The sequence below is a fragment of the Ornithodoros turicata genome, chromosome 5 (genome assembly GCF_037126465.1).
Source record: "Ornithodoros turicata isolate Travis chromosome 5, ASM3712646v1, whole genome shotgun sequence".
Taxonomy (NCBI): domain Eukaryota; kingdom Metazoa; phylum Arthropoda; class Arachnida; order Ixodida; family Argasidae; genus Ornithodoros; species Ornithodoros turicata.
In genome coordinates, this window is record NC_088205.1 from 19,982,806 (window position 1) to 20,008,543 (window position 25,738).

General features: G+C 46.0%; 1 protein-coding gene across 2 annotated transcripts in view; it reads right to left on the reverse strand.

The window, feature by feature from the left end:
* Positions 1–577: 577 nt before the first annotated feature.
* The window catches only part of LOC135394173 (myosin light chain kinase, smooth muscle-like), a 49,923-nt gene continuing 24,762 nt past the window's right edge, over positions 578–25,738 (reverse strand). For both annotated transcript variants that reach the window (XM_064624754.1, XM_064624753.1), the window contains exons 2-10: positions 17,581–17,621; positions 16,072–16,162; positions 11,152–11,358; positions 7,046–7,187; positions 5,834–6,033; positions 4,251–4,403; positions 3,573–3,621; positions 3,433–3,507; positions 578–1,745 (exon numbers count right to left, since the gene is read on the reverse strand). In XM_064624754.1, the coding sequence (XP_064480824.1) occupies positions 1,680–1,745; positions 3,433–3,507; positions 3,573–3,621; positions 4,251–4,403; positions 5,834–6,033; positions 7,046–7,187; positions 11,152–11,358; positions 16,072–16,162; positions 17,581–17,614 (1,017 nt within the window). In that variant the 5' untranslated portion in view covers positions 17,615–17,621 and the 3' untranslated portion in view covers positions 578–1,679. The remainder of the gene's footprint in view (positions 1,746–3,432; positions 3,508–3,572; positions 3,622–4,250; positions 4,404–5,833; positions 6,034–7,045; positions 7,188–11,151; positions 11,359–16,071; positions 16,163–17,580; positions 17,622–25,738) is intronic.

Consider the following 25,738-nt stretch of genomic DNA (forward strand, 5'->3'; position numbering starts at 1 on the left):
GGCGGGTGCAAGTTCAGAATCAGTGAACATGACTCACTGGCCCAGTTACACCGACAGCGGTTAGCTTTGAACCAAGATACGTTAGTTGGTGACGTGGTGAATGTTTCAGTGACAATAACTCCCTTCAAGTGAAGCAGTGTTAAGCGTAAGTTAAGGGACCGTTGATCTCAGTTCAAATGTTAATCGGCGTTGGTGAAACCGGGCCTGAATCTGAACTTGCACCGTATATGTGACTAAAGTCCGTTGTATCCAGAAATTTCACATCCTCTGGTGTTGTTACATCAGTTATCTACATTACCCCGCGATTTTAATATTTAGAGTCAGATTTTTATAGTAAACATTATATATTTCGCGGGTACTGAAACTCGCGAATTTTTGGCGCTCGCGAAAACGCGAAAAATCGTTCCGCGCGGAAAAAACAAACGCCTTTAGAGTATTTAATATTTTACCACTTTTCAGACGAAAGAAATAGCCAAGTAGATTCTCGGCCGATGCCGAACAATGTTGTATTGGTTTCACAGATGACTTCCCGGATGTGACCGTCCCCTTAAAGTTGAGTCAACAGAACGACTTCCAATCCATTTTAAACGTGTGTAGTTTATTTAAACAACCATCTCGAGCTGGGAAATAAAAAGAACATGAGTTTAAAACACGATGCCTGGAAACACATATTGCATTCAAACAGGGATGCCATTCAGATCCAAGGAAAATGTACAGGAATACAAAAAAAGGGGATCATTAAAATAAACTACTATGTACAGAAATATGTGATGTCGTTGTCATACTCCTTTCTCCGAGATGAATCAAGTATGAAGAAGTTTACTTTCGTTGGGGGGAAGTAAGAGCTAACATTCCAAGTAAACAAATGGCCAGTCTTCTGCGACTGGTCAAGGTATTTCCTCGTGTCGCATTTCTGCCAATAACAATCATAATTAATGCCACTATCGAAGGTGTCATTTCTCCTGGTAAACAACAACAACAACAACAACACCAGGGTGACTTGTAGTGGTTGGGGCAGACTTGTGCATGGATGTAACCTCGTACCATTGCTGTCTTTGTCGCCTCATAAATATGTTATACACACTGCAGGCTACCGGATGAAACCTTACGCTGTACATTATATGTTTGTAACCGCGTCTGCAAGGCTATAATAATGCTCCATATACTCTATCCAAAGGCGGACCCCAGCACAAGTCCACGTTCAAGTCTTTAAGGCTGTAACCCGTCCAAACGTCTGTAACCCATCTACTGATTTGTCTATTAACGACTCTATTGACCTCTTTGGTGACCTATCAAATGACCTGTGTGTAGACACCTCTACTGCCCCGTCTATTGACCACTACACTGAGAACGGCTGACAACTTGGTCAACAATTCTTTCTGCAAGTCCTTCTGCAGGCCCATATACCAGTGCATTCCAGTCCGCCTGTGAGGTGTAATGCAAGTCCTTACAGATGTTCACTTTGACCCAATGGTACGATATGTCGGTTGTCGCAGAGGCTGTGAGTATAACTTGCGTTGAGCATCCTTAGTTCGATGCTATGGAGTGTCTCTGGACGCGCGGGGTGGAGGATGGAGGTCTCCAAGGCTTGGATTGGTGAAAGAGAAGGGAAACGCACACCAAAAGTTGGTTGGAGCAGCCAGCCTGGAAGGAGGATTGGCCACCTCGTGCAGACCTCTTTAGGAGTCGGTGGGAGTGAGCGGGGCGCCCATGCGACGCAAGGCGAGGATGGCGTTGACGACTTTCTGAAAAAAAGATAATTCGTGGCCTTACGTCGTGGGAGCGTTCATTTTGCCCACCCTCTTTAACGCACGCTGAAACCGTATTTACTGAGATGACATGTTGAAGCGATAGACCTCTCCCTCTTTGTAAACAAATGACGTCATAGCAGAGCCGTTCATAGGGAGAGTTTGGCCATTAGGAGGAGCCTAACTTGAAGTGCATCATGCGACGTCACGGCTAAGCGACCTGTCTCGCCGTTCTCTACTGTTGTCCCGTCGGCAGCTGGTCGCCGACACCATATTGATGCTGGTCGTTGTTTACGATGCAAGGAGGGAAAGCCCTTCGTCCTTGAACGCTTTCAGTTTGGCAACAAAGCCCCCTTATCACAGGCTAGAGTCACTAAATAAGCTTCGTTTCAGAGTATCGACACTGAGGTCCAAGGGAGAGCAGGAGCGCCACCTTGTTTCCGCACCACACCGGTACCATCCCCAGTACGCTGTGCAAGTGCGTCTCTGCGCATGAGAGGAGGCAGTGAGAGAGAAGAGGGAGGGCGCCGCCTTAGCCAAATGGGGCTTCCCGAGTGGAGTAACCGGGAGAGGAGATATGCGCAGAACGCTCGGTTACTTGCAGAGCGTGTTGAGGATCAAAGACGACTAACATAATGCTCGCTGTGTCATAGAGAAGCGTGTATAATTGTTGTGCGATAATCCATGTATTGTCCACCAGAGCGTCCCGAAGATGTCAAGGTGAGCTTAAGGCCGTCTACTGCTGCTTGTAAACGAAAGGAACATTTTACCTGCGCACGATAGATGGCATCGTGCGCTACGTGCGCAGTGCGCATGGGTAGCGTGGCGCGGAAACAAGATGGCGGATGCTCGCTCTTGGAACTCAGTGTCGATGTTCTGAAGCGTAGCTTATTTAGTGACTCTATCACAGGTGGCTGTGGGTCATAAGCCGGTTATTCCTGCAGATTACATTCACTGCGACAACAAAGCTGTCGACCAGCTGGCGGACAGCATCAAAATGGCGTGCCCCAGATGGCTGATAAACGGATTCTGCTTGGATTCAGGCTTTTTGGGCGGCGAAACCTTGACTCTGACGTCAAAACAGGCTCCACCCATGAGGCGGCAAAAATCAGAGAATGGCCAAACTCTCCCTATAAATGGCGCTGCGTCATAGTGTCCGACAGCGCCACCAATTTGGTAGAGTTGAACTATGCCTGAAGCTAGGGGCGAACAAGGTCGCACCCGAAAGCCACGGTCTTGAGGGGATTACGATGGTCCATGAAAGGGACGCGACCTTCGGACCTAGTTTTCTTTCAATACGAGGCAGCCAACAAGTGCCCGTACGTGGAACCCAGCTCTCCCCTTCCGGTTTATTTCGGTTTCAGTTTGTCTACCAACGTCATGATGACGTTTCACCGGTAGAGGTCTATTTACACGATACTACTAAATTGCTGCCATCCTCGACCACCTTGGTATTAGTAAGGGACATGTTTCCATTTTCTTTAGTGAATCCCTTTGGTGCGAAACCTGTGATCCCGTTTAGCTTAACATGGACACAAATACTAAATGCCTCCTACATCTGTCCAACAGAACCAATACATTTAAAACGCTTCTCCTACGTTTGCCTATAGACAGTCAGACTCGGACATCTTTCTATGATATTGAGTTTTGACAACTGTCCAAAATGATACAACAAAGTCCTTACCTGCCACCTGCGCCTGATGACGTACCTCTTGAGCTTCTTTTTGTCCAGTTGGGCCTCGTCCTTCTTTTTCTCTCTCTAAGTAAAAGACGACAAGTTTTTGTCCCGAGGTACGAAACAGGTAAAGTGAATTCACTACGTACTTTCCTTAGCCATGGGTGATCCAGACACTGCTTTGCTGTTAGCCGTTCTCTATAAAGAGTAAAATACAGAGTAAAATATTTCATAGCATGCACTGCTGCCAGTGAGGCGGGAGAGGTCGCATGGTTAAGCGAGCCAACCATAGTGGCTCTCTTTGCTCCGACGTCAGAGTTCGACGCCCAAGTTTGCTCAAGGGTTTGTATCTCGTCCCAACTATGGCACATAGAAAACTATGTTTCTTGCTCTGGCATGTAGATGTAATGAGCCGCAGCATCCCTTTAATGTAACTCGCATCTAATGAACCAAGTTGCTTGGCCGGGTTCCAACCCATACTCAGAAAGCAGAGCGTTTTCCGCGCTGTGCTTTCGGAGCATGCTTCACCGACTGACACAACTTCCCAGTGTTATTAAAGGATTGCTGCTGCTGTAATTCAAGGGCAGAGCATTCTTATACTTCGTCCCACTACACTATTCCCCGAAACAGATATCTTTCTTGGCTCTCGCTGTTATTCGAACTCACAGCCACATTGTGAGTCAAAACGTCACACCTTAAGCTTTTACATTTTATGGAACAGCTATAAGTGCTGTCTTATATTCACACATGTGCGGAGGCGGTATAAGAAAGCATCAACTGCGCCTTGTGCATGAGACACTGTATAGGAGTTGACATTATATGCTCACTCCCTGTCTTTCAACAATAGCTTGGCTATAAAGTCTTTGGCCTCGTTGGAAATCTCGTCGAAGCTCTCGTCGTCGAAGTCGTATTCCGCTTTGGTGACGTTGGCCATCGTCTCCAATTCGCTGTTGCCCATGAACGGTGATAATCCAGAGAGCCTAAGACGGAAATTGCAAGATTAATCCAATGTCTGTCAGCTTCAGTTACAGACAACGGGACCTTCATAACCGTTCTCAAAGTCGCACCCATTGTATCGCCCAGGTCACTTACGAGACTCCACCAGAAAAAGCGACTGAGTAGAAGGCTGGCTTTATTCCTGGTTCTAGATCATTGTAAACGAACACAATTGTTGAGCTTGTCCGGTGTAGTTTATTTATTTATTATACCTTAAAGGCCCACAAAGGCATTACATAAGGGGGGACGAAATGATAGCATCATAGCATAGCAACAGTCACTGAAACAACAATAGCGAATGGCACATCAAAGGCACACAAAGTCACGTACACAAAGTAAACGAGATACACAGGAACGTAACGCACGTATGACAAAGGTGTCTCATATAAGTATGTCGCACAGTCCTTTTTTAAACTCCGCGAGGTTGGTTATTGTAACAAGAGATGAAGGTAAGGTGTTCCATTCGGAAATCGCTAATGGGATGAATTACTTCAAAAAACTCCACGTTCGAGAGGGCAGATGATATAACAAGGATATTAGTGCGAGTAAGTCGACGATGAGGATTAGACAAATCAATGTCGACGAAAGTAGCCTGTGAATACTATAATCTGTGAAATAAAGACAGCCGTCCTATTTTTCTGCGAACTATATTGTGCGCTTAGGAAATGTAATAGAAGTTGCGCAGCGCCACCGACTCAAGGCCTGCTGGCGACCTCTCCTGCTTCAAACAAGATTAGGCGAACCTAATCGTTTGACTTTTCATGCAGAGCGACAGTTGTCTCTCGTTTCCGTGGCAACTGACGCTAAAAACGCGATCGTGATTGGAGACTCCTTTTGACGACGTTGCTTGGTGGACAGCAGAAGGTAAATGGCGTTGTCATTTAACTCGTGCAGAACGCGTGTTACAGAGCCACTCCGGCCTTTTTTTTTTAACTTTGAGGCGGCATTGAGTATAAACTGTTTCCGTAAACATCTTGCTAAGCCGTCTGTTTTGGGTGTAGAGTTCGCCGTTGCGCCTTAGTTAGAAGTACGCCATACAAACAAGTCCAAAGGACTACTTCAAGTGCTTCTGTAAACTATATGCTTTCTAGCATTACACATAAGCGCTGCAGCGAAGCTGCACAGTTCTTTTTTTTTAATTTCGTGTTAGCGCCGCGAAGCAACTCTGGCTATGAGCAGCGTACAGACATGGACAGATGGAGAGGACAGTAGGTTAGTATGCGTTCTGGGCAGACATTCGTCTGGAAAGTCTGGCGGAAAACTCAGGGTAAACATCAGACAGCACAGCCGGTGGTAGAATTCGAATCCACCACCTCACAGTCTTCAGCGCGACCTTGGTTACCACCAACTTGCAGGTACAAACCTCGAGGTTACGTCACATTTTTATCCAGAAAAAGACGGATGGCGAACTTACAGGACATAGCAGATGACCCCGACGCTCCACATGTCCGTTCGGTAACAGACTTTGTCAAAGTTGACAACTTCGGGAGCCACAAACTCTGGTGTCCCGAAGAGCACCTGCAGCTTCTTGCCTGGCTCAAAGAACCGGGCCAAGCCGAAGTCGATCAACTTGATACGATTGCCCGTGCGGGTTGTGCACATGACGTTCTCTGGCTGAAACGATTTCACATGATTTGTACGTCACATAGGGTTTTACTCTGCAGGAAAGCGTTCGTAGCGTAGTGGTTAATCAGTTCGAGGAATATTCTACGGAGGTTTTATGAGCCTTCGGAAGAGATTAAGTATATTTTTGTTTTCATTTCATTCCATTGACTTTCAAATAAGTAACATGAAATTCAAATGTGTAGGGCATCACAATGTTTTTAATAAATTCAACTGTAAAGGCGTCACCGCACTTAACCGTAACGCGCGATCGTGTGGCCAGCAGGGACGTCAGCGCCGCCAAGTGTTGACGCTGGGATTAGACGCAGGGACTCAATGTCTCGAACCCAGCTGCAACGCGTGGCGGCGCTGGCGTTTCCGCGAGCGCGCGTTACGGTTAAGTGTGGCGGCGCCTTTACTTGAATGATGCGCGACAGGAAAAACACTTATTTGGGAGCCCGCACTGAGAGGTTGCACCTAACGCTTTTGTGCGTGTGTGTGTGTGCAATTATCATCTTCCGTCTTCTAAAAGAGAACGTTACAGAGAGCGCTGTAGGAGAAAAGGACCTCCTACAGCGTCATTTGACAACTTCCTCAGGCACACTAGCTGTTAGGTTGGGCTGGATTGCAACCTCCTTTCGTCGGACTGACAACGATTGCGATCAAAAAGTCGTCGAGCGCTATGCTCTCGTCGTTCCGAAAGCATGATATTAGGCTATTTATTCGCAAGGGATAGCTCGTCAATATCCCTGTCAATTTGAGTAAATTCGGTACGCTCTTCACATTGGTGGGGTAAAAAAAGTGTCATTGACTTGACAAATTTGCGAGTTCAGCTCCCAAAAATTTACACAATAAAACTTACGTCACATGACATTGATATCAGGAGGTGGCAAAAACTTAGTAAGAACAACCGCATGATTCTAGGTGGCGTAGTGTTTTTTATTATAATTAAATGACACGTTTTCTGGGACATCCTGTATACAGCTGCCGCTGTAAAAGAAACTCAGACAGGTATGAACATTACCTTCATGTCCAAATGTAAAATGTTTTTGCTATGCATGTAGTCAATGCCTTCGCAGATCTGTCTGACGAAGATACTGCAAGCTTTCTCTGTGAGCACGAAGTCGTCGTCGATGACACGTTCGAACAGCTCGCCTCCTTCGATGCTGAAATAAGATAAACCCACATTTCTACATAGCCCCTAATTCACTCTCTGGAAATTGGATAGCTTTATGAAGACCGACCTGTCTGGAAATTACACTGCGGGCTACAAAATTATTACGGTTCGACTCTTTCGGTTAAAATGCAATTCCACTCGATATATACCCCCTGCCGGATACAACAAATTTTTTGCAGAACTGAAAGATGGCAGTTAACAAATAAAATTTTGACATTTCAGATAATTGTTTGGGCGGTGATGAGGCTTAAATATTGTTTATTAATTGTTCCTTCAGCCTCTGCACGTTGCATTAAAATTTTCTCCCAATTGCCTTCTAATTCAGTGCGAATAAAAAAAAAAAAAACACAAAATAGGTGTACAGGACATGACTCAAAGTGCAGGTTAACTGGTGATACGGCTTGGGACAAAAGTTTACGGAACATCAGGGTGTCGCATTTCTCCAATGGAGCGACAACTTATCAGCAAACTGGAGAGGACGCACATACTGAGAGATGGGTGGAATAGCCGACCACCCTTTTCTTATTCGATCTCTTGCTGATAGCTAGCAGGGGGCCGCTCCGATGAAGAAATACGCAGATGCCGTGTTCCGTAAACTTTTGTCCCAAGCTGTACATGACGAAAAGTAACCCTGAGAGAGAGGAAACACACAAACAATCCCTGCGAGTTTCTTCGCGAGCTTGAAATCACCGTCTCGCTCATATCTGCGGCCTCTAGATATCTTCGATCTCGCTTCCAAGATGGCGGACTTTATAAACAAAAAATAACGAAAACATAAGCGCCTCAAGCACAAAACCTAAGGCTATTCTGTATGCTTCGTGCTACTTCACGTCACAGTTTTTGTGTAAATGCGTAAAAAAATTAACTCCAGAATCCGCTAGGCGACACAATGTCGCAGCAAATAATCACTGAACTGGCCGATACTTTTGTGAGTGTTAAACCGATAATAAAAAATTAGGAAATTTGGATTAACTTATAAAAAACGAAAGCAATGCCGTTGTGGAGGCGCGCCGTGTACGGGGCTATGAGAACCAGTGTAGAAGACAAAAGGGTATTAAAAGCTGTCGCTGCAGAACACAGAAATAAGTGCACAAATCTGTGCGCCTGGTAGGTGCACTGAACAAAAGAGAATTCAATTCTTTCATTATCACGTTTGCACCTGTCTCTTATTGTGTACAAAGTTTAAAATATCTACCATATATAAGCCACAAGGTAATAATAATACCTAAGGTAATAATAATAAGCCAGGTATAAGCCATAAAAGGTTGGTACATGACGATGACGAGCTCAGCGACGAAGGTACACAGACGGACAAGAGACAGGTGAACGTCGAACTTTAACCAACGTTTATTGCTACTGCAAAAAAAGAAAAAGAAAAAAAAATGAAACGCACATCGCGATCAAACAACTTTAAAATATCTAGAATGGCATTATGTGAGCCGACTTAGAGGAACTACACGCATTTTGGACGACGTGATGTATACGGTATTCTCCTCCGGCGTTTCTCACGAGACCTTTGGGAACAGAGTCGCTGGACGCGGTGTCGCTCTAGTGATAGCCAGAGGTAGCGAGTCCTCGTCCTCGCGTTGCTTTCCTGCTCTCGCTGTAAAACTCGCTCGGTTGGGAACGTAGCTTTATTGCTACTAAGTACTCGCTTGTTCAGTGGGAATCGTACGTTGCGGTGCGCTAACCGATGACGATTCACATTTGTTACACATTGTCTGAACACGATGTGCCCGGTGTCCATATTGTACAACACTTACAAGCATAACTTTCCGGGACATCTATCTTGGCAGGTCTCACGCCTGCTTGATAGACATGAAAATAACTACTTGCATCAATCACTCAACACGTCAAAGCAGATGTCATTAATCTTCTAACGGCTCCAGTTGTTGATCAGTGACGGCAGGTGTGAGCCAGACCTGTTCGCATTTTAAAATGAACTCGGCACAACATGAAGCGACGCGTGAAGGGTCTCTTTTAGGTGTTCCTCAATGGAAAGCCTTGTGTTCCGCGGATTAAAAGGGTAGAATCACGTGGTTTGTTCAACGAGGAACGACAACCCAGTCGGGCCACTTTATTTTGAGAGCTAAAAGGGTTGCACGTCTAGACTTTTTTTTTCTTCTCTTTCAGTTGTAGCAGATGTCGAGTGTACAAGGAGAGATGAAATGTATAGCTCGTGATGAAAACGTGAAAGGTGTAATTGTGATGAAAATATGAAAAATAAAATGTATATATTGAGTGTTATACGTCCCATTGTACCGAAGGCTAGAGGAAAGTAAAGTGCGGCAGGACGACGTCTATCTAGATTAGATCTAATAAAAGTCGAGTGAAGACAGGAAAAAATAACGAAGTAGGAGATTAGTGAAACTGCACGACGTATTAAAACGGCAAACCTACAGCTAATGAAGCGTCCAAGAAAATTTTTATGCGTGACGAGCTATAGTGCAGAGTCTGCACCTTCACCAGCTGATGAAGTGCAGACTCTGCACTACAGCCCGTCGTCACCAAAAGCTGGTCGTTCATTACAATATTGTTCACTCGCTCTAGTTCTGTTATTAGATCTAATATCCAATTTCAAAGTCAATGGGGTTGAGTATATCGCCCCTGTCGATGAAACTCCCCATTCATCATCTCACAATAAAGTTGTTGTTGTTGTAATAGTTCTCTTATACCGTTCTTCCTAAAATTTCGCGTTCGCACCACGAAGCAACTGTGGCTTACGAGAGTGAGGTACAGGAAACATGTTGCGGGCTGCATGACAAGCTACCGGTGCGGTCCCAGTTCCTCCATCAATTTTATCTGTAGTCTACTTGAAATAAACTGATGAAGGAGTACATCATGGGGAACGGACCAGAACCGCGTAAACCTCGGACAGACCCTAGAATGTCCTCGGAGAAACAACTACCGAGCGGATGCCATATGTTCCACTGGCTAATTGAGGCACTTTGTATCACGTATATAACATGCGCGTTATGCGAAAGAAAATAAGGCGTAAATATTCTTTGCCGAGCACATTGGCGTCGAGTTTGTTTCACTGCAGCGCTTCACTGTTAGTAGGGCAAAGCACGATTTACAGGCAACGTCTGGGCAAGACCCCGGACATGGTGACACAAAACGGTTATGAACAGATAGCGGAAAATGTGTTTCGTATTGGCTGCAGCAGTAGATGATTTATAAATATGTTAACGTCGACGTTTGCGTTTTGTTGCTTCGATATAGATGATGGAGTCTAAGATGGTCATGAAGTCGCAGGAAGGCAGGGTATTGTAGGCGCCTTTACATGAATACGACACAAGCGTATCGTATCCAGTTGTCGAATCGAATCGGCCCATGTAAACGGGTCATTTCGTTAGTAGAGCTTATCGTATTCATTCAATCCGCTAAACAGAGGTTGATAGAGACGGTCAATGCGCATTCAGATAGTGAATGTAAACACAAGACGCGCATCGAGGGAAGAAGAGAGGATCATGGGAAAGGGGCGTTCGCTGCGGATCAGTTGGTCAATCGCGTCGTCTGCCACTGCTAGTCGGGTTGGCAAAATGTGGATAATAGGGGGTTCCAAGCCACGCTTCGTTTGTATGTGTAGGTTCGTCTACACTGACAGGAGCAGCACGGCTTGCGGCGGTACAGCAGAGTTCATGCTGAAGTAAGCGTGAAAATGCAGCGTAGACGCTCGTTTTCGACGTTTTGACTTTTGGTGCGAAGACATCGAAACACCGGAAACGGCAGTATTTGCAGAAGTGCGCCTCTAACTTTCCAATATGACACGGCGTGGCGCAATCTTCGTGATGGACTCAATGCGCGCATAGTCTTCTTTCCGTGTTCGACCCGAATCTATACGCTTGTGTCGTATTCATGTAAACGCGGCCTGTGTGTAGAGGAAGCATAATGGCGAAACGAAGGTTACACAAATGTAACGAAGATGCACAAAGAAATTGCGAGTGACTTACATCTCTAGAACGAGGATCATTTGAGCCTTGCCATCGTCATAGACATCGTACAGTTGGAGTAGACGAGGATGTTGCAGTGAGCGCATAATTTCCACCTCCCGTAGCACATCCTGACGGTCTTCTTTCTTCGGTGTAACGATGAATTTGGCGGCCAATACGCGACCACTTGTCTTCTCTTTGCAACGGAAGACGGTGCCGAACTTTCCCCTATTCAGTGAACAGGAAACACACACGGATGATGCTCCAGCGGTGTTGCGCTATTGGTATATCGCAAAACACGGGTCCAATCCTTTGCACGTTCCCAAAATACTCATCCCAAATATCTGCGCTGCGGCAGCACGGATATTCGCATAAAGCATCTCAACGGATGTTTTTCGTGGCAAGCCCGGTGGCCTCGGCACGGTACCCGTCCATTAATCTCCGCCAAGAATTCCGTGAGAGCGACGGGGAGGTATGTTAAGGGATAGCGCCAAGCACCTCAAGAAAATCCGCCAATATTATTTTTCATGCTCTTTTCTCCGAACGTCGTGATATCTTCGGGATATCGGGATATATCGGGATCTATCGATCGGGATCTATCGGGATATATCGGGATATCTTCGGGATATATCGTTGGGATATCTCTCCGAACGTCGTCTAGGTTACGGTCGCCAGTAAGCTGCTACAAAGTCGCCTTTTTCAGTCCTGTACCTAAGAAATACGTGTCTGCGAGAGGATCATGATATAAGACCGCCCGTATTGCTTACCAAGTCGGTACAAATGTGACGGCAAAGCAAATGTTCCTATCAAATCCTGTTATTGCCGTACAACATTAACAAAGCATTGCTGTACTCAGTAGCTTCACTTTTCCTATCCGCATTCGACCTGCGTCGCCCCGAAAGCAAATGAGAAAATGTGCACATGATGTACCAGCATACATAAATGCCTATTGCAGCGACGTTAACTTATTTTACGTAAACTTATTTTGGTGCTGCTATAGGTATATACTTTATGTCAGTTGAGCGTACAAAACAGAACAGATTCCAAATGTAGGAACATATTCTTCAGTCAGTTATTCTCGACATTCATCTTGCTGCGAATAGAGAGGATACCAAGGTTGCGGGATCGAACCCGGCAGAGGACGTCAACAACTTTAAGGGGCTATGAACTGTACCAAGCTAGCCCGCCGACTGTGTCGGCCCCAAACGGCGATTTTAACTTGTTGGCTGTGACACCTTTTGTATCGATGAATCTGATAGGCCCGTACCTTCTCTACATATAGCACGTTGCTAGCCAAATATCATCCCCAATGACAACGTTCTCGCTCCTGATTTGTTTATAACGGGAGGCGGAGCCTATTATGTGGAGCTATTATGTACTGCATTATGGCTACAAAATAGGCTCTGCCTCCCGTTTTCAACAAATCAGGGATGGGAACGCTGTCATTCGGGATGATGGTTGGCTAGGAGCGTGCCATGTGGTGAAGTCCATTTTGAAGACACTCCTCCTCTCCCACTTTCTTTTTTTTTTTGGCTATAGTCGTGACGATGCCCACTTGAGTGTGGCCAACAACGGCAAGCTACCTCGACCCCCCCCCCCCCCCCATTTTGAAGAGCGTAAAGAAGAACGTTATGTGTACCTCCGCGTTGGCGTCTGATGGGGTGCTTCAATTCTTCAGATGACGTAACAATGGATAGAGGTACCTGGATGACGGTGCGCCAACTCTCCCGTATCCGAAAAAAAATTGCGTTTTTGTATTAACGCTGCGCACGTTACGAAGAAGAAGTATCGAATAATACATTGTAAATAGAATTACGAAGCGTAAAAGAACAATATTACACCTATTACACCGGCAACTAAAAGCATGCAGATAGGAGTTCTTACCTCCTTTAATGTCTGTCTAGGTACTAGGTAACTTTTTCGGGGTTTATCTACATCCGATCACCCACTTACCGATATGCTTTTGATATGCACATCCGCAATGATTATTCGTGCTTTATTCGAATCGGCCAGAATTATGTGGACATCTGTGTGTGGTCCAGGGATTTACCCGTAACAACAAAATAATTTCCTTTCGTCAACCTGTTAATCAGTATTCCTAAGTGGTCACAATCCTTTAGAATAGAGGGATGTGTAAGGTGAGCACCCCCCACTAAGAAGAGAATAGCGTCGACCCTGGAGCTGCACAATCGCCTAACAGACTCCCTAAAATACACAGCGGGCCTTTCCGACATGTGAACCATTATCTGTTTCACAAAACAGAGCCAGAAGCTAAATAAAGACCCTCCCTCTGAAAGAAAGACTCCGAAGGAAAGACTGTGCTGTGGCACACACGCACAATAGACTTCCTGCGGCACGGAAGAAATGTCTTCGTGGCACTAGCTTCCCCAATTGAATATTTAGCACCTTTGACTATCGTGAACACGGGAAGTTTCGGACGTCACTCGAAAGATCCACATGAGAAAAATAGGTGCTAGGGTATCCAAAGATAAATTCCTTCATTGTTATACCGTGTCTTAATTTTCACGGCCAAGCTTGGTTTTCTCCCTCAATTTCAATAGGAAAAACATGGTGGTACATCGTTGTCTGATCAAGCAACTAGCGCGAGTGCCAATTTTGAGCTGCGTGTATTTCGGTGGATAGTACACCCGAAAACAGCCGGCAAAATTGATTGGCGATCTTTGATACAAATCTGCGAACTCGTCGGAGTTTCCGAAACTGTATCGGGTAATGGCTGGCCATATATGAAGCTCGGAAATTAAAATCGTCCGAGTTGCTTTATGTGATAACATTCCAAGCTATTGCCACAGAAAGCTAGATAATATGAGACCTTGTGCGAAGTTTGAAAAGTATTTGGACATTGCAGGAGGCGAAGAAACAACTGTCTACATCCTGTTTGCCTACTGATCGTTGAAGAGAGCCTTTACATGTTTGGTGCGTTAGCGCGACACCAAGAAATTCCGCTTCAACTTAATTCTTCTACAAAGTTTTCCTTCTCTAAATGCGTTGCCGGACTGCGTTCAATGCACGCACGAGTTGCTGCATGGAGTTCTTTGAACTTGCAACGAGCCTCAAGAACAAGGTCTCCCAAAAGGCGGCCTTCATCGGGGATGATGCCAGACGGGCTCTTGTCAAAACAAACTCTCCCCAAGGAGCACAACATCTTGGACCAATATCGGCAATACCGGTCCAATATTGGGCCAATATTGGACCTGTATTGTATTGTATTGAACTGTATTGAGTAGAAGAGCGTCGTTTTGCGCTTCGCCGCGACCAGCCGCGACAAAAATAAGTAAACCGAAACCAATTTATTACTGCAACAAATGACCCGCTTAGTTATCTACTGAAGGTCTCAGAAGGGGTAGTACCCATTTCAATGCCGACGGCGCCCTGATTTAGAAGTTAGCTTTTTTCACGAAACCCATTTGAATTTTTATTTAAATAATGAGCGCCTCCCGCTCATTCACGCGGTGCCCATCTTGTGGGCGATATTGGACAGATACTTGTAAAAAAGAAAGTTATTCGATTGGTGCTCCGGTTCGCGAATTATTTAGCACGGGGATTTAACTGAAACACCCGGTATATATATACAGGGTGTTTCACCTAAGGTGATAAAAAATTATAACAGGCGACGTACTCGCCGGAAGAGTGTCGGACTTTCGGCATTTACCTTCTGGAAACTTTTGCCACCATTGAGGAAGGCTTTGGACAATTTTTAATTGCGGAACATTTATTTTTTTCAATTGAACTTTGAAAATTGCCAAGCGGACCTCACTTTTTTTTACAGAATTATGATGTCATCCACGAGATGAATGTAAGAATGAGAGAAATGTAAAACAAGAGGCGGGAACACTTCCTCCTCTCCCCACAAATACCGTGCGCTGTTCTTTGCGACAATCAAGCAGGCGGGGCTAAAGCCGAGTTTTTAGTAATTTTTAAAGACTATTTCTGTTGCGATACTGTGCATAGTTTTGGTTGGGTCTGTGGTTATCCGTGGAGGACTTTATATTTCTGTTAAAAAAAGTGAGGTTCGCTTGGCAATGTTCAAAGTTCAATTGAAAAAATAAATTTCCCGCAATTAAAAATTGTCCAACGCCTTCCTCAATGGTGGCAAAAGTTTCCAGAAAGTAATTGCCGAAAGTTCGACAATCCTCCAGCGAGTACGTAGCCAGTTAGAATTTTTTATCCCCTTAGGTGAAACACCCTGTATATATGTGTTGTATTTTTTTTTATTACGTGTTAGCGCCGCGAAGCATCTGTGTGCTATGAGCAGCGTACAGGCGTGGACAGACGGAGAGAGGACAGTAGGAAGGAGTGGGAGACAGGGGGTTAATATGCGCACTGGGCCGACTCCAGGGGGAACTCTCTGTCATTCGTCCGGAACGTCTGTCGGGAAACCCAGGGAAGACCTCAGACAGCACAGCCGGTGCCGGGATTCCAGCCCGCGTTACCTCCCACACTGTTAAAACAGAACTTCACCACATAGCACGCTCCTAACCAACCATCATACCAAATGATATCATCCTGTGTCATGATTTGCTCAAAACAGGGGGGAGGCGCCTATCTGGGACAAGATAATCTGTCCCAGATAGGCGCCTCCTCTCCTTTTCAACAAATCAGTGCACAGAATGATATCGTTCGGAATTATGGTTGGCTAGGGGCGTGCTATGTGGTGAAGTTCTGTTTTAACAGTGCAGTCTCGGCGTGAAAAGCGGTTATCCTATAACCACCACGACACGCGTTTCGACAAAACAGAGGACTTGGACAAACTTTTGAGCTACGGAAAGTACAGCGTTTCAGGCAAATACGGGAAGCGTATAATACAGTATATCGTATAAGTATCGTATAATATCGTATATCGTATCGTATAATATCGTATAAGTACAATATGAATGGGTATGTAGAAAGGTAAGCAGCATCAAGCAAAGCAGCTTATGTCACCTGCCGAGTTCATCTTGCAGAGCATAGGCTTCGTTGATGTTCTCATTTCTCTTCAGGGTCACTTCACGGGGTTCGAAAGGGGGCTCAGCCTCTGAAAGTAAAAACATGAATCACATGGCTGTCTCTACACTAGTCATTGTTGCGGTGCTAATGTAAGAAAAAAGAAAAAAAAAGGGGGGGCGCATATGGTATGAAAATGGCAAGGGTCAACGCACCGTCTTTAAATAAATAAAAATATTACGAAATTGCTATTTTTCACTTTTATCAACGTGCTCCGAAGGAGAAGAATGATTGCTGGTATAATTTGTGAAAACAAGTTCTGCATATAGAGGTCTGAGCGCGAAGCGAGAAACCGACTGAAACGCGAAGCGCAATCTTCATTGCAGTTTTCGAGGCTGGTATTTTTGTCCACCTAAGTGCGTCAAACTTAGCAGTATGACGTCAGTCGTTGCTCTAACGTCTTACAGTGACGCTGAATGAAGCCCGCTAGAAAAACAACATCGCGTAGCTCACGTTACATCACACCCCTTCTCCCCCTATACTCTTCTTCAGCCATGCAGGTGGCAGTACACTGAAATAAAGCACTCCATTGGTAACGAAACGAAAAGGCTGTCTGAGAGCTTCACCATGCGTTCGACGAGGACGTACGACAGCCTCCTGGCAGCTCTTTCGAGAGAAGGCGTCCACTGGCAGACTTTGCGATTGCAAAGGAGTACGCAACCCACGCTTTGTATTTCAGACTTCTGAACGCATTGTCTGGACAGCTAGCGCTACATTTCTGGCGGCATGCGCTGAATCTGCGCCGCGAACTCAATAAGGAGTCTTTGTAACGAGTTGTATAGCCTGCGCGAGTGTCACGGCTGTTAGACGCTTAAAAATGTAAAATTTGCTTTCGTTCAGTTTCTCTCCAGTAAGTCGTGCACATGAAAAAGACTGAAAAAATTCCCGACTAAGAAGGCGAAAGAGGCATTTTCATTGAGTATGCAACTGGGCAGTGTTCGACTCAGCTGCTATTGCGTCGCCCTGCTAAGCCGGAGCACGAGGGTTCGTTTAGTTCCATAGCATCATCCTCTCTGTCGCGACATTTATTGTCCCGACAATTTTCGAGTCGCCCCCAAATTTATTTTTCCACTTGCGGACAAAACTATATACGGAAAAGCTCAACTTATTTTCATTTGCACGCATTAATTACTTATTAACTGCTCTCGATGACCGAGTGCCAAGAAGCGAGTCATGTTCGACGTTGCCAACGGCTGCTGGCAACTCCCTTCTTCATGCTTGTAACGGAGTGACAGGCGCTCTTTTCGCCTCCTGTTTGTTATGCTTCGACTATCAACTCGGCATCAATCTTTATTTTCACTGTCATCGCTGTTAGTCCCCTTATGTAAGCAAGTATGACGTTCAAGGTGCATTATTTAAGGTGTAATTATGCATTATATATCTTGCCACTTTGGTCAGTTGATGTGTTACACAGCTTTTCAGTGGAACCTGAATAAACGACCTCCTTACCTTCATCCGGGTCTGTCTCGTCTACGTAAATCATCGTAGCTCTGAAAGCAAAAAAATATCATCAAGTCAATTAAGCATAACGAACGGTTGCGTGTCAGAACGTTCTTACGCACTGCAAGGACATACTAGACACTGACATGCCATGCTCAGAACTTTTGAGTATGGATAGGGAGTATTTTACACAGTGACGTCACTTTTACACGCGGACCGAATGCTTACAAGACACGGCTGAATGTGCGGAAATGGTATGGTTCTTGCCCATTGTCGCTTCCCTGTTTCAAGTGCTGCGTTACGTCACTATCCAGAATGAGATGTGTTCCAGTAAGTTTAAATATGTCCAAAAGGCATCCGCTTTTTTACCTCAATTTTTCTACGCTCGTAATTCCAGCAATACTTGTCATTTGAAAAAAAAAAAAAAATACAACAACAACAAAAAACACATTGCTTGCTTTGCTAGTTATATTCAGAATGTTACCTTCAATTCATCGGATTCTGTGTCAAATAAGAAGGTAAACAAAGACAAAGAAAACCGCGACGCTTTCTCTCCCGCTACACTAGTGACGTCATAATCGGGGCCACATCGTAGGAAACGCAGCACATGTGTCAGAAGCAGGTCCTCACGTGCACCGGCTGGCAGCGGCCAAAAATAGCCAATGGACCATTTCTATGTACGCGTCGCTCTTGGCAGTGAAATGACGAAGTAACACCACGTGGACTTAGCTGGCATTTTTTGAGGCTATAGCAGGATAACATTTCTTTACAATGGTATAGCCTGCTTCAGTGGAAGCACACAACAGGCGGTGCACCCAAAAATGCGCACGAAAGCTTGTTGAGGCATATTCATAACATGCCATGTTTTCATGCCAACGATCATTGTGACGCTCGTACAGTCCGAGGCAACACATTACAAGCATTCTCAATGGCAGCTCCAGGCTTAGGGTTCGGAGCCCGGGATCCCGAAATCCTGGGATTTCAGCATAATTTCATGTCCCGAAATCCCGGGATTTCGTTTTGCCAAATCCCAGAATTTCGAGCTTATAAATGTCGGCTTTTTTGACAAAAAAATGGCAACAACTCGGTGGTACGAGTGAAAGGGAAAGAACGGTGTCGAATCGACTTTTTGTTTCAAGCGTCCCTTCCCGGAAAAATATCATTTGCGATCCGAAACCGAACCAACCTTGTCGTCCACGACACATTACGACGACGTTAGCTGCTGACTCATGTGAACTACGTAAGCCGTAGCGGAGAACAGCCCTCAAGTAGCATAAAACTCCCATGAAATCAGAAGGAGCCTTCCGATCCTCTACAACAAGAAATATTGCAGAAACTCTCTCTCTCTCTCCCTACAGAATCTATTTTTTGTACTTTTGATCCTCACGAATACGCATGTTTTAAACGTCATATGCATATATTTGAAAGTAAAAAGAGAAAATGGAGACAGCCTTTTCAGAAAATTATAGACTCGGCTGCTGCACACTAGAACACAACAGTCACTGTGGTTGAATAAAAGGCAAGACGAGCAAACTGCATTATTCCATGTATTCACACAAGTGACATTCCCCAGAATACTCCAGCGGATGATGCGAAATAGATAATTGGTTTTAGCGGCTGCGTAAGTAGAATTGCTGTACGTCATAAGTATGTATCCTCTCGTGCACTACTAAGTGCTGGTAATATCCTAGGGCTCAGCCAGAAGATATTCCGTAGCAGACGACAAGAAGAGACGCATTTCATTGCAAAGTTGACTTTCCGGCACGGTGTTAATGCTTGATGTAATACGCAGGTTTTGCCCCGTGAGCAGTTTTTTTTCTCGTTAGATTGTTCCGTGGGGATGACAGAAGACGCGACCTGTATAGCAATTCGTGGTAGCATGGTTGTGCAAGTGGACACAGCCCTATACGACATCCTGGGTATAGTTGCGAAAAAATCCCGATCCCGTCCCCGATCCATATTTCGAAATCCCGAAATCCCGGGATTGTAAAAACGGCTCGGGATTCCGAACCCTATCCAGGCTCCAGGCAGCTTCAAAGCGCATGCGCCAACACCGGCAATGAGAAAGCGGTTGAGGACGGAGAGCGTGACACGTAAGTCCTTCGTCACCATCCACACGAAACCATCTTTCTGCATGCGCCGAACGGCGCGAATCCAAAGCTCCCGCTTTCTTTTGGTGATGCTTTTCCGGTGGGAAACCGAACATTTACGCCTTGAATATTTCGGCAGTCGACGACGCAACAATATTAAGGCATTGCGACAAAAAGCTTCGTCAAGTCGCCTCACAACCTACAGCATGTTTTCATGCCAACAAACATGGCGGCAGCCTCCAGAAGTAGCGGCGAATTTGCATACGCGTACCTAGAAATGGTTCATTACTGAAAAACTTGGATAAGAAAAAAAGGAAACGGAAACGAAGCACTGTTCGTATTATAATCAAAGCTCAGTTGCAATTTAAGCGTTGCCCTTCTCGTTCGACTCGGGACACCGTGGCCGGTTACTGACCTCACACCGTCCTTTCCCGAGGCTAAAATCTCTCAACAGACAAAGTTGCTTCTAGTAGTTGCCACCTAAGCATAGTAACAAAATTCCACTTGCTTTGTACTGCGACACGCTGCCAAGAAGACATAGTTTCACAGAGTAGGTCTGAATGTGAGGAGTATTTTTGTATACTGCGGCCGGTTGGAGGGGAACTTTTGTTTTCCACGATCTTGGTCTCTTGGATTCGAGGAGGAACGTGCAGCTGTTCTTCTAAGACAAAGCTGCTACTGAAGGACGCGCAGGAGAATAGCGCATGCAGCGTCATTCCAGGTATAGAGGCTTTGTAGCACGTTTTATAAAGAGTTCGTGCTCTGTGGTCTCTCATCTAGGAAACAGTTACCCCAAGAGCGAACATGGACCGCGGTGAGCATTGTTGAAAGGACGCAGGGTGCGTCCCATTGCGGACCCCTGCCCTCGCTAGGCTACTTTCTGACGACCCTCGCTTGAACCCTCCCGCGAAAGCTACTCATAAGACGTATGAACACTTCTTTGCTCGCTCAACAGATGACGCTATGTAATTCCGGAATACATCCAATCCAATCCAATCCGTCATAATTTTCTTTCCACAGGCACATCTGATAGCCACATAAAGCAAGATTGCTTTTCGCGGCACCCCTGCATTGCATTGATGGTGGTAGTGACGTTAACAGCATGCCGTTGTTGGCCTCACAATTGTGGGCAGTGTCACCACCGTAGGCGGGAGATAAGGGTATTGGGTACCTACTGCGATGCTAACCATTGATTTTTTATACACGGTGTTTTTTTTTATTGCTCACAGGTTTTTAATAAAATATCTGTGAGAGCAACATTGGTGCTTGTTGCAGGTGGGTTATATACGGCCAGGCGGACAAGTACAAAATAACTAACAGACCTCTCCCTGTTTGTAAACAAATGACGTCATAGCGTTCAACAACGCTGGAAGCTAGGGGGTGAACAAGGTCGCGCCCGAAAGCCACGGTCTTCAGGGGATTACGATGGTCCATGATATGGACGCGACCTTCGGTCCTACTTTTCTTTCAATAGGAGGCAGCGAACAGGTGCCGTGGAACCCAGTCGTCCCCTTTCGACTTGTTTCGGTTTCAGTCTGTCTACCAACGTCATGATGACGTTTCTCGGGTAGATATCTATTACCTAAAATTCATTCATGAGCTCTTTAATTAGGGGCTTTCGTGTAAAAGTGAGATAGAGCAGAATCGGAGACAGCCCTCGTTGAAAGCCATTCTAATTTTTAAAACATTCTGAAACGAGCACGTGCGTTGAAATATCCATAGGCGAACAACAACAACAACAAATAAGTTAATGATAATGAATGGGGAAATTCGCCACGTAAGGTGCGGCCCACTACCCCAAGGCACAATGGGGCAGGATGAGATGTGTCCTGATGATGAGGTGATGAACGATGCTAAATAGGGTCGATGGTCAGTGGAGTCAGTAAGACATCAGAAAGGTAGGGAAAACCACAGCACACAAAAACACACACACAGCACACAGGTACGCAAGTACACAGCAGGTACACGCAGGTACACCACATCATAGGGTAGAGAGGAGACCAGTGTCCCGGAGAAAAATGTTGAAATACTCGAGAGCTTGGCGATGGTCAATCTGGTTAGACCAAGGGCCGAGAATGGTTGCCAATGGTGCAGCCGTGATCGACTGCAGGCGACACTGTAGGGGAGGGGGAGCTGCTCTTTGGGAGGTGTAAAGATGGCAGTCGAGGAGCACATGCTTGGTATCCGCCAAAACAGCACAGCGAGAGCAGAGCATCGAGTCGGAGCGGCCGATCAAATGCTTGAAATGGGGGATGAACGCAACCCCAAAACGAAGCCTGTGTATCAGCGACGCAAAATGACGACGCACACGAGAAGGCATGGTGAAGCCGAAGTCAGGGTCCACTTCACGCATCAGAACTCTTGATGGAACGTCCCGAGACCATTGCACATGTACGAGAGGCCTCACCACATCATTTAGGAAAGTTCGCCTGTCGGCTTTGGGGAGGGTAATCCGCACGCTTGATCGGGAATGATACACAGCTGCTGCAGCCTCGTCAGCTTCTTCATTGCCGCGGATGCCGCAGTGTGCAGGAACCCACTGGAAGTAGATAGAGTGCCCGCTGATCTGAAGACGGCTTAGTTCCTCCAGTATGTCCACCACCACAGGCGCAAGTGATCCACGAATACCCATGTTCGCTATACACTGGAGAGCTGCCTTGGAGTCGCAGTATATCACCCAGCTGCTGATAGCGGCGGATGCAATGTGCTTGAGGAAGAACAAAATGGCATGCAACTCTGCAGACGTGGATGAGGTGCCGTGCGAGGGACAGTATGCGTGGCAGGACGACATACTCGTAGTCGGGACTGTAGAGGCAGCAGTGGAGCAGTGTAAGTTGGTCGACCCATCTGTGAATACTGCAGTGTGCGAAGGGTAACGTCACTGCATCATAGCGCAAGTTGTTGCAACACGGGTGCTGCAACGTGATCCCTCTTGCTCTTGAGCCCAGGAATGGTAGTAGAGATCGAAGGTATCGGAAAGACCCACGGAGGGGACCTAGGGACGACTGATCGTCCAACAAAAGCCGGTAGCAAGGGCTTTACAGCAGCGATGCAGTGAGAAATGTTGCTCTGTCTCCACCTTTTGAGCTTCGAAACCAAGGGGTGACGACGGTCTTCCGCGACGAGGCGTAGGTAATGGCGTACAATTTCTCTGAGACGTAAGACCTCTACTGGCAACTCACGGGCTTCTACCGCCACCATGGGCATTGCAGCGTCGCTGGGTACACCGAGGCAGATCCTCAAGCTTCTGGCCAACATACACCGAAGCCTCTGTTCAGAAGTTCTTGAGATGCCGTGTAAGACCGGGAGGCTGTAGAGAATGGTTCCCCGAACCAATGCCCCATGATTCGATAGGAGTGCTTCCTGATCAATCCTCCATGTAGCGCCAGCGAAGTGAGAAATGACATTGGTCCAGCGTTGAACTTTCGCTTCCAGGTACCTGATATGGGCGCTCCACGAGAGATTTGCATCCAAGATAACACCCAAGAATTTGTGGCACTTCACTTGGCTGGGTGTATTATTGCCTAGCGAAAGAGGGAAGGCGCTCATGCGTTTCCGCGTGAACGGGAGCACAACTGTCTTCTCAGCCGAGATGTCCATGCCAGCCTTGGTGAAGTAATACTGAACAGCAACCAACGAGTTTTGAAGGCGGCATTGAATCGCTGGCCTTGATTTACTGGTGGTCCAATCGCACACATCGTCTGCATATACAGAAAGCTGAACTTTGCGAGGAGCGCGGCGCTTGATATCCGCCACAACCAAATTGAAGAGGATGGGACTTAATACACTTCCTTGAGGAACGCCATAGGCGAAGCTTGCTACGCAGATGAGCCGAAACCGAAATCGCGCGCATCAGGAACGCAGATAGGACATGGCTCATGCCACGTCCGAGGGCCACGTCCTTCGAAGCGATGGAGATGATTGGAGTAGGGGCTCATCTACTGGCCAGATAAACCGCTTTGCGGCCCAGATAAGGTCGTACACGCGATGTTTGGTTTCGGCTCATTTCGGCGACAACGTGCTCGTTTCAGAATTTTGAAAACACACTGGGCTTTCAACGATGATTGTCTCCCATTCCACTGTCTCATATTTGCCCGAAATCCCCTAATTAAGGAGTTAAGTAATGATTTTTAGGAAATGAGTCGTACAGTAATTATACGTTTACTCGCTTTAAGAACATTTTCGCCTGGTCGTACAACCCACCTGCAAAAATCTATGCTGCTGTCATGGCTTTTTTTTATTTATTAAAAAACCGCGAGGAATAAAAAAAATAACGATGTATTTTAACCCAATCAAACGCGAATGCCTAAGTAAGGTCCGCATTACACATTAAAAACGACAAAGCACACGGCCCACCGACAACAAAGGCTGCTTGGAATTCAATTGCTTTTAACACTTAAACTCAAACTCCTTTGAATTCAGCGGATTTCCGCAGGCAAACGGGGTTTCCAACGGGGCTTTTCGGAGTATGCTGCTGGATGTATGCGCTTGCACGCGCTTTCCGCACAGATTTGATCGCTCTCTATAGATTAAACAAAACCAGCGTTCATAAAACAGCTTGTGTGCGGTTTTCAGGCGAATTTCACAGACTTCGTACTGTGTTGCAGCAAACTAGAAAAATCCTCTGCTGTCGTCCTGTCCGCGTAATTACTTGCTCTCAACTACGAGGCACGTAGGCCCAAATGTATCTTTGGAAAAATATTCAGCGTTAGCTCCACGATAAAAAAAAAAAGTGTAAACAACGAACTTGACTAAACCGATAATAAACTAACCAACATGCTGTTCCGGCGTGCCCGCGGTGCTAAGCCTAACGGCCGCTAAAGTGTGCCTTTCGTTCGCGAAAATGACTTTGAGAGGCATCGAAAACTCGTGAAGCTGAGCAGTTAATTAGTGGTATCGAATTTTCGAACAACGGTATGTCACCTTAGAAGCAATCGAGTATTTTTTTGTTTTGTTTCGAGACTGTGAATTTCGAAACCAGGAATATCGTGGCCCTCGTCTACCTTTACACCACATACGCTGGCACTCACTGGCTTTTTCGTGAATTACTTGTTAACGTCTTCCCTTGGGCTCTTGGAAGCTGTGTGTGTTGTGTTTGTCCGTAGATGGAGGTCGCTTAGGGTCGTTTCTCTATCAGGAACGCGAGTATGCCAAGCAACTGGACCACATCAGCAAGTTTCATTTTTTACCTGAGACCTCATTCACATTGCGAGAAAGACAGGGAGACATGAAAATAAAAAGATGTCGGCACATTCCATTGTCGTACCTGCACGAATTCCTGCCTTTCCAGGTATATGGGAAGCCACAATGCACTTTCGAATAGCGAACAGGACCCGACGAGAGAGAGATGAGAAAAAAAAAAGATTCTTTTCCTCGAGCAGTGCAGGGTTGTTTGGCCCCGTTCCCAGCGTTAGTTGTTGATGCGTCCTAAACGAAACGGCGTCACGGCGACATTCAAGGACTCGGGGTGTCGAGCCCTCATTTTACGCTCTGGGAGAGGAGAGTGCACGTGCCTAGCAGCACTGAGAAGAAATACTTGTTCGGCTGACCTCGTGTTTGTTGGCGAGGAATGTCATGCAGGGAGACTGAGGCATCTGTTTTTCAGTGTCAGACACTTCTTGTACATCAGGTCTGACATTCCATTACGTTAGATATTTATCGGCCGAGATGTCAGTTGTCTGAAACTCAATTTCTTGCCTTTTAACTTTATGTGTCCTACGCCAAGTCGATACAGCATGCATCTGCTCGTTGGTGTTAGTCACTTGGATTCCTATCACCAGCTAAGGTTTTTCGTACGGCACTGTTCCTCGTGAAGTCTGCCCGGGACATATGCTACATCGCTCCTGCTGTTGCTTCCAGGTGATATTATCGAATAAAAGGAAAAGCGAGCAATGTGACCACCTTGTACAACGCCAACCTTGAACAACCTTGTAATCGACTACGACTTTGTACAAGACAAGGCCTGTACGATCAGGAGCAGGTTTTGTGCTGTTTGGAAACCATGAAAAGTGTTTGAGAATCATAGATTGGTTAGCACGGAGTAGACTGACATCTGTCTAGAAAACTTGGGGAAAAAC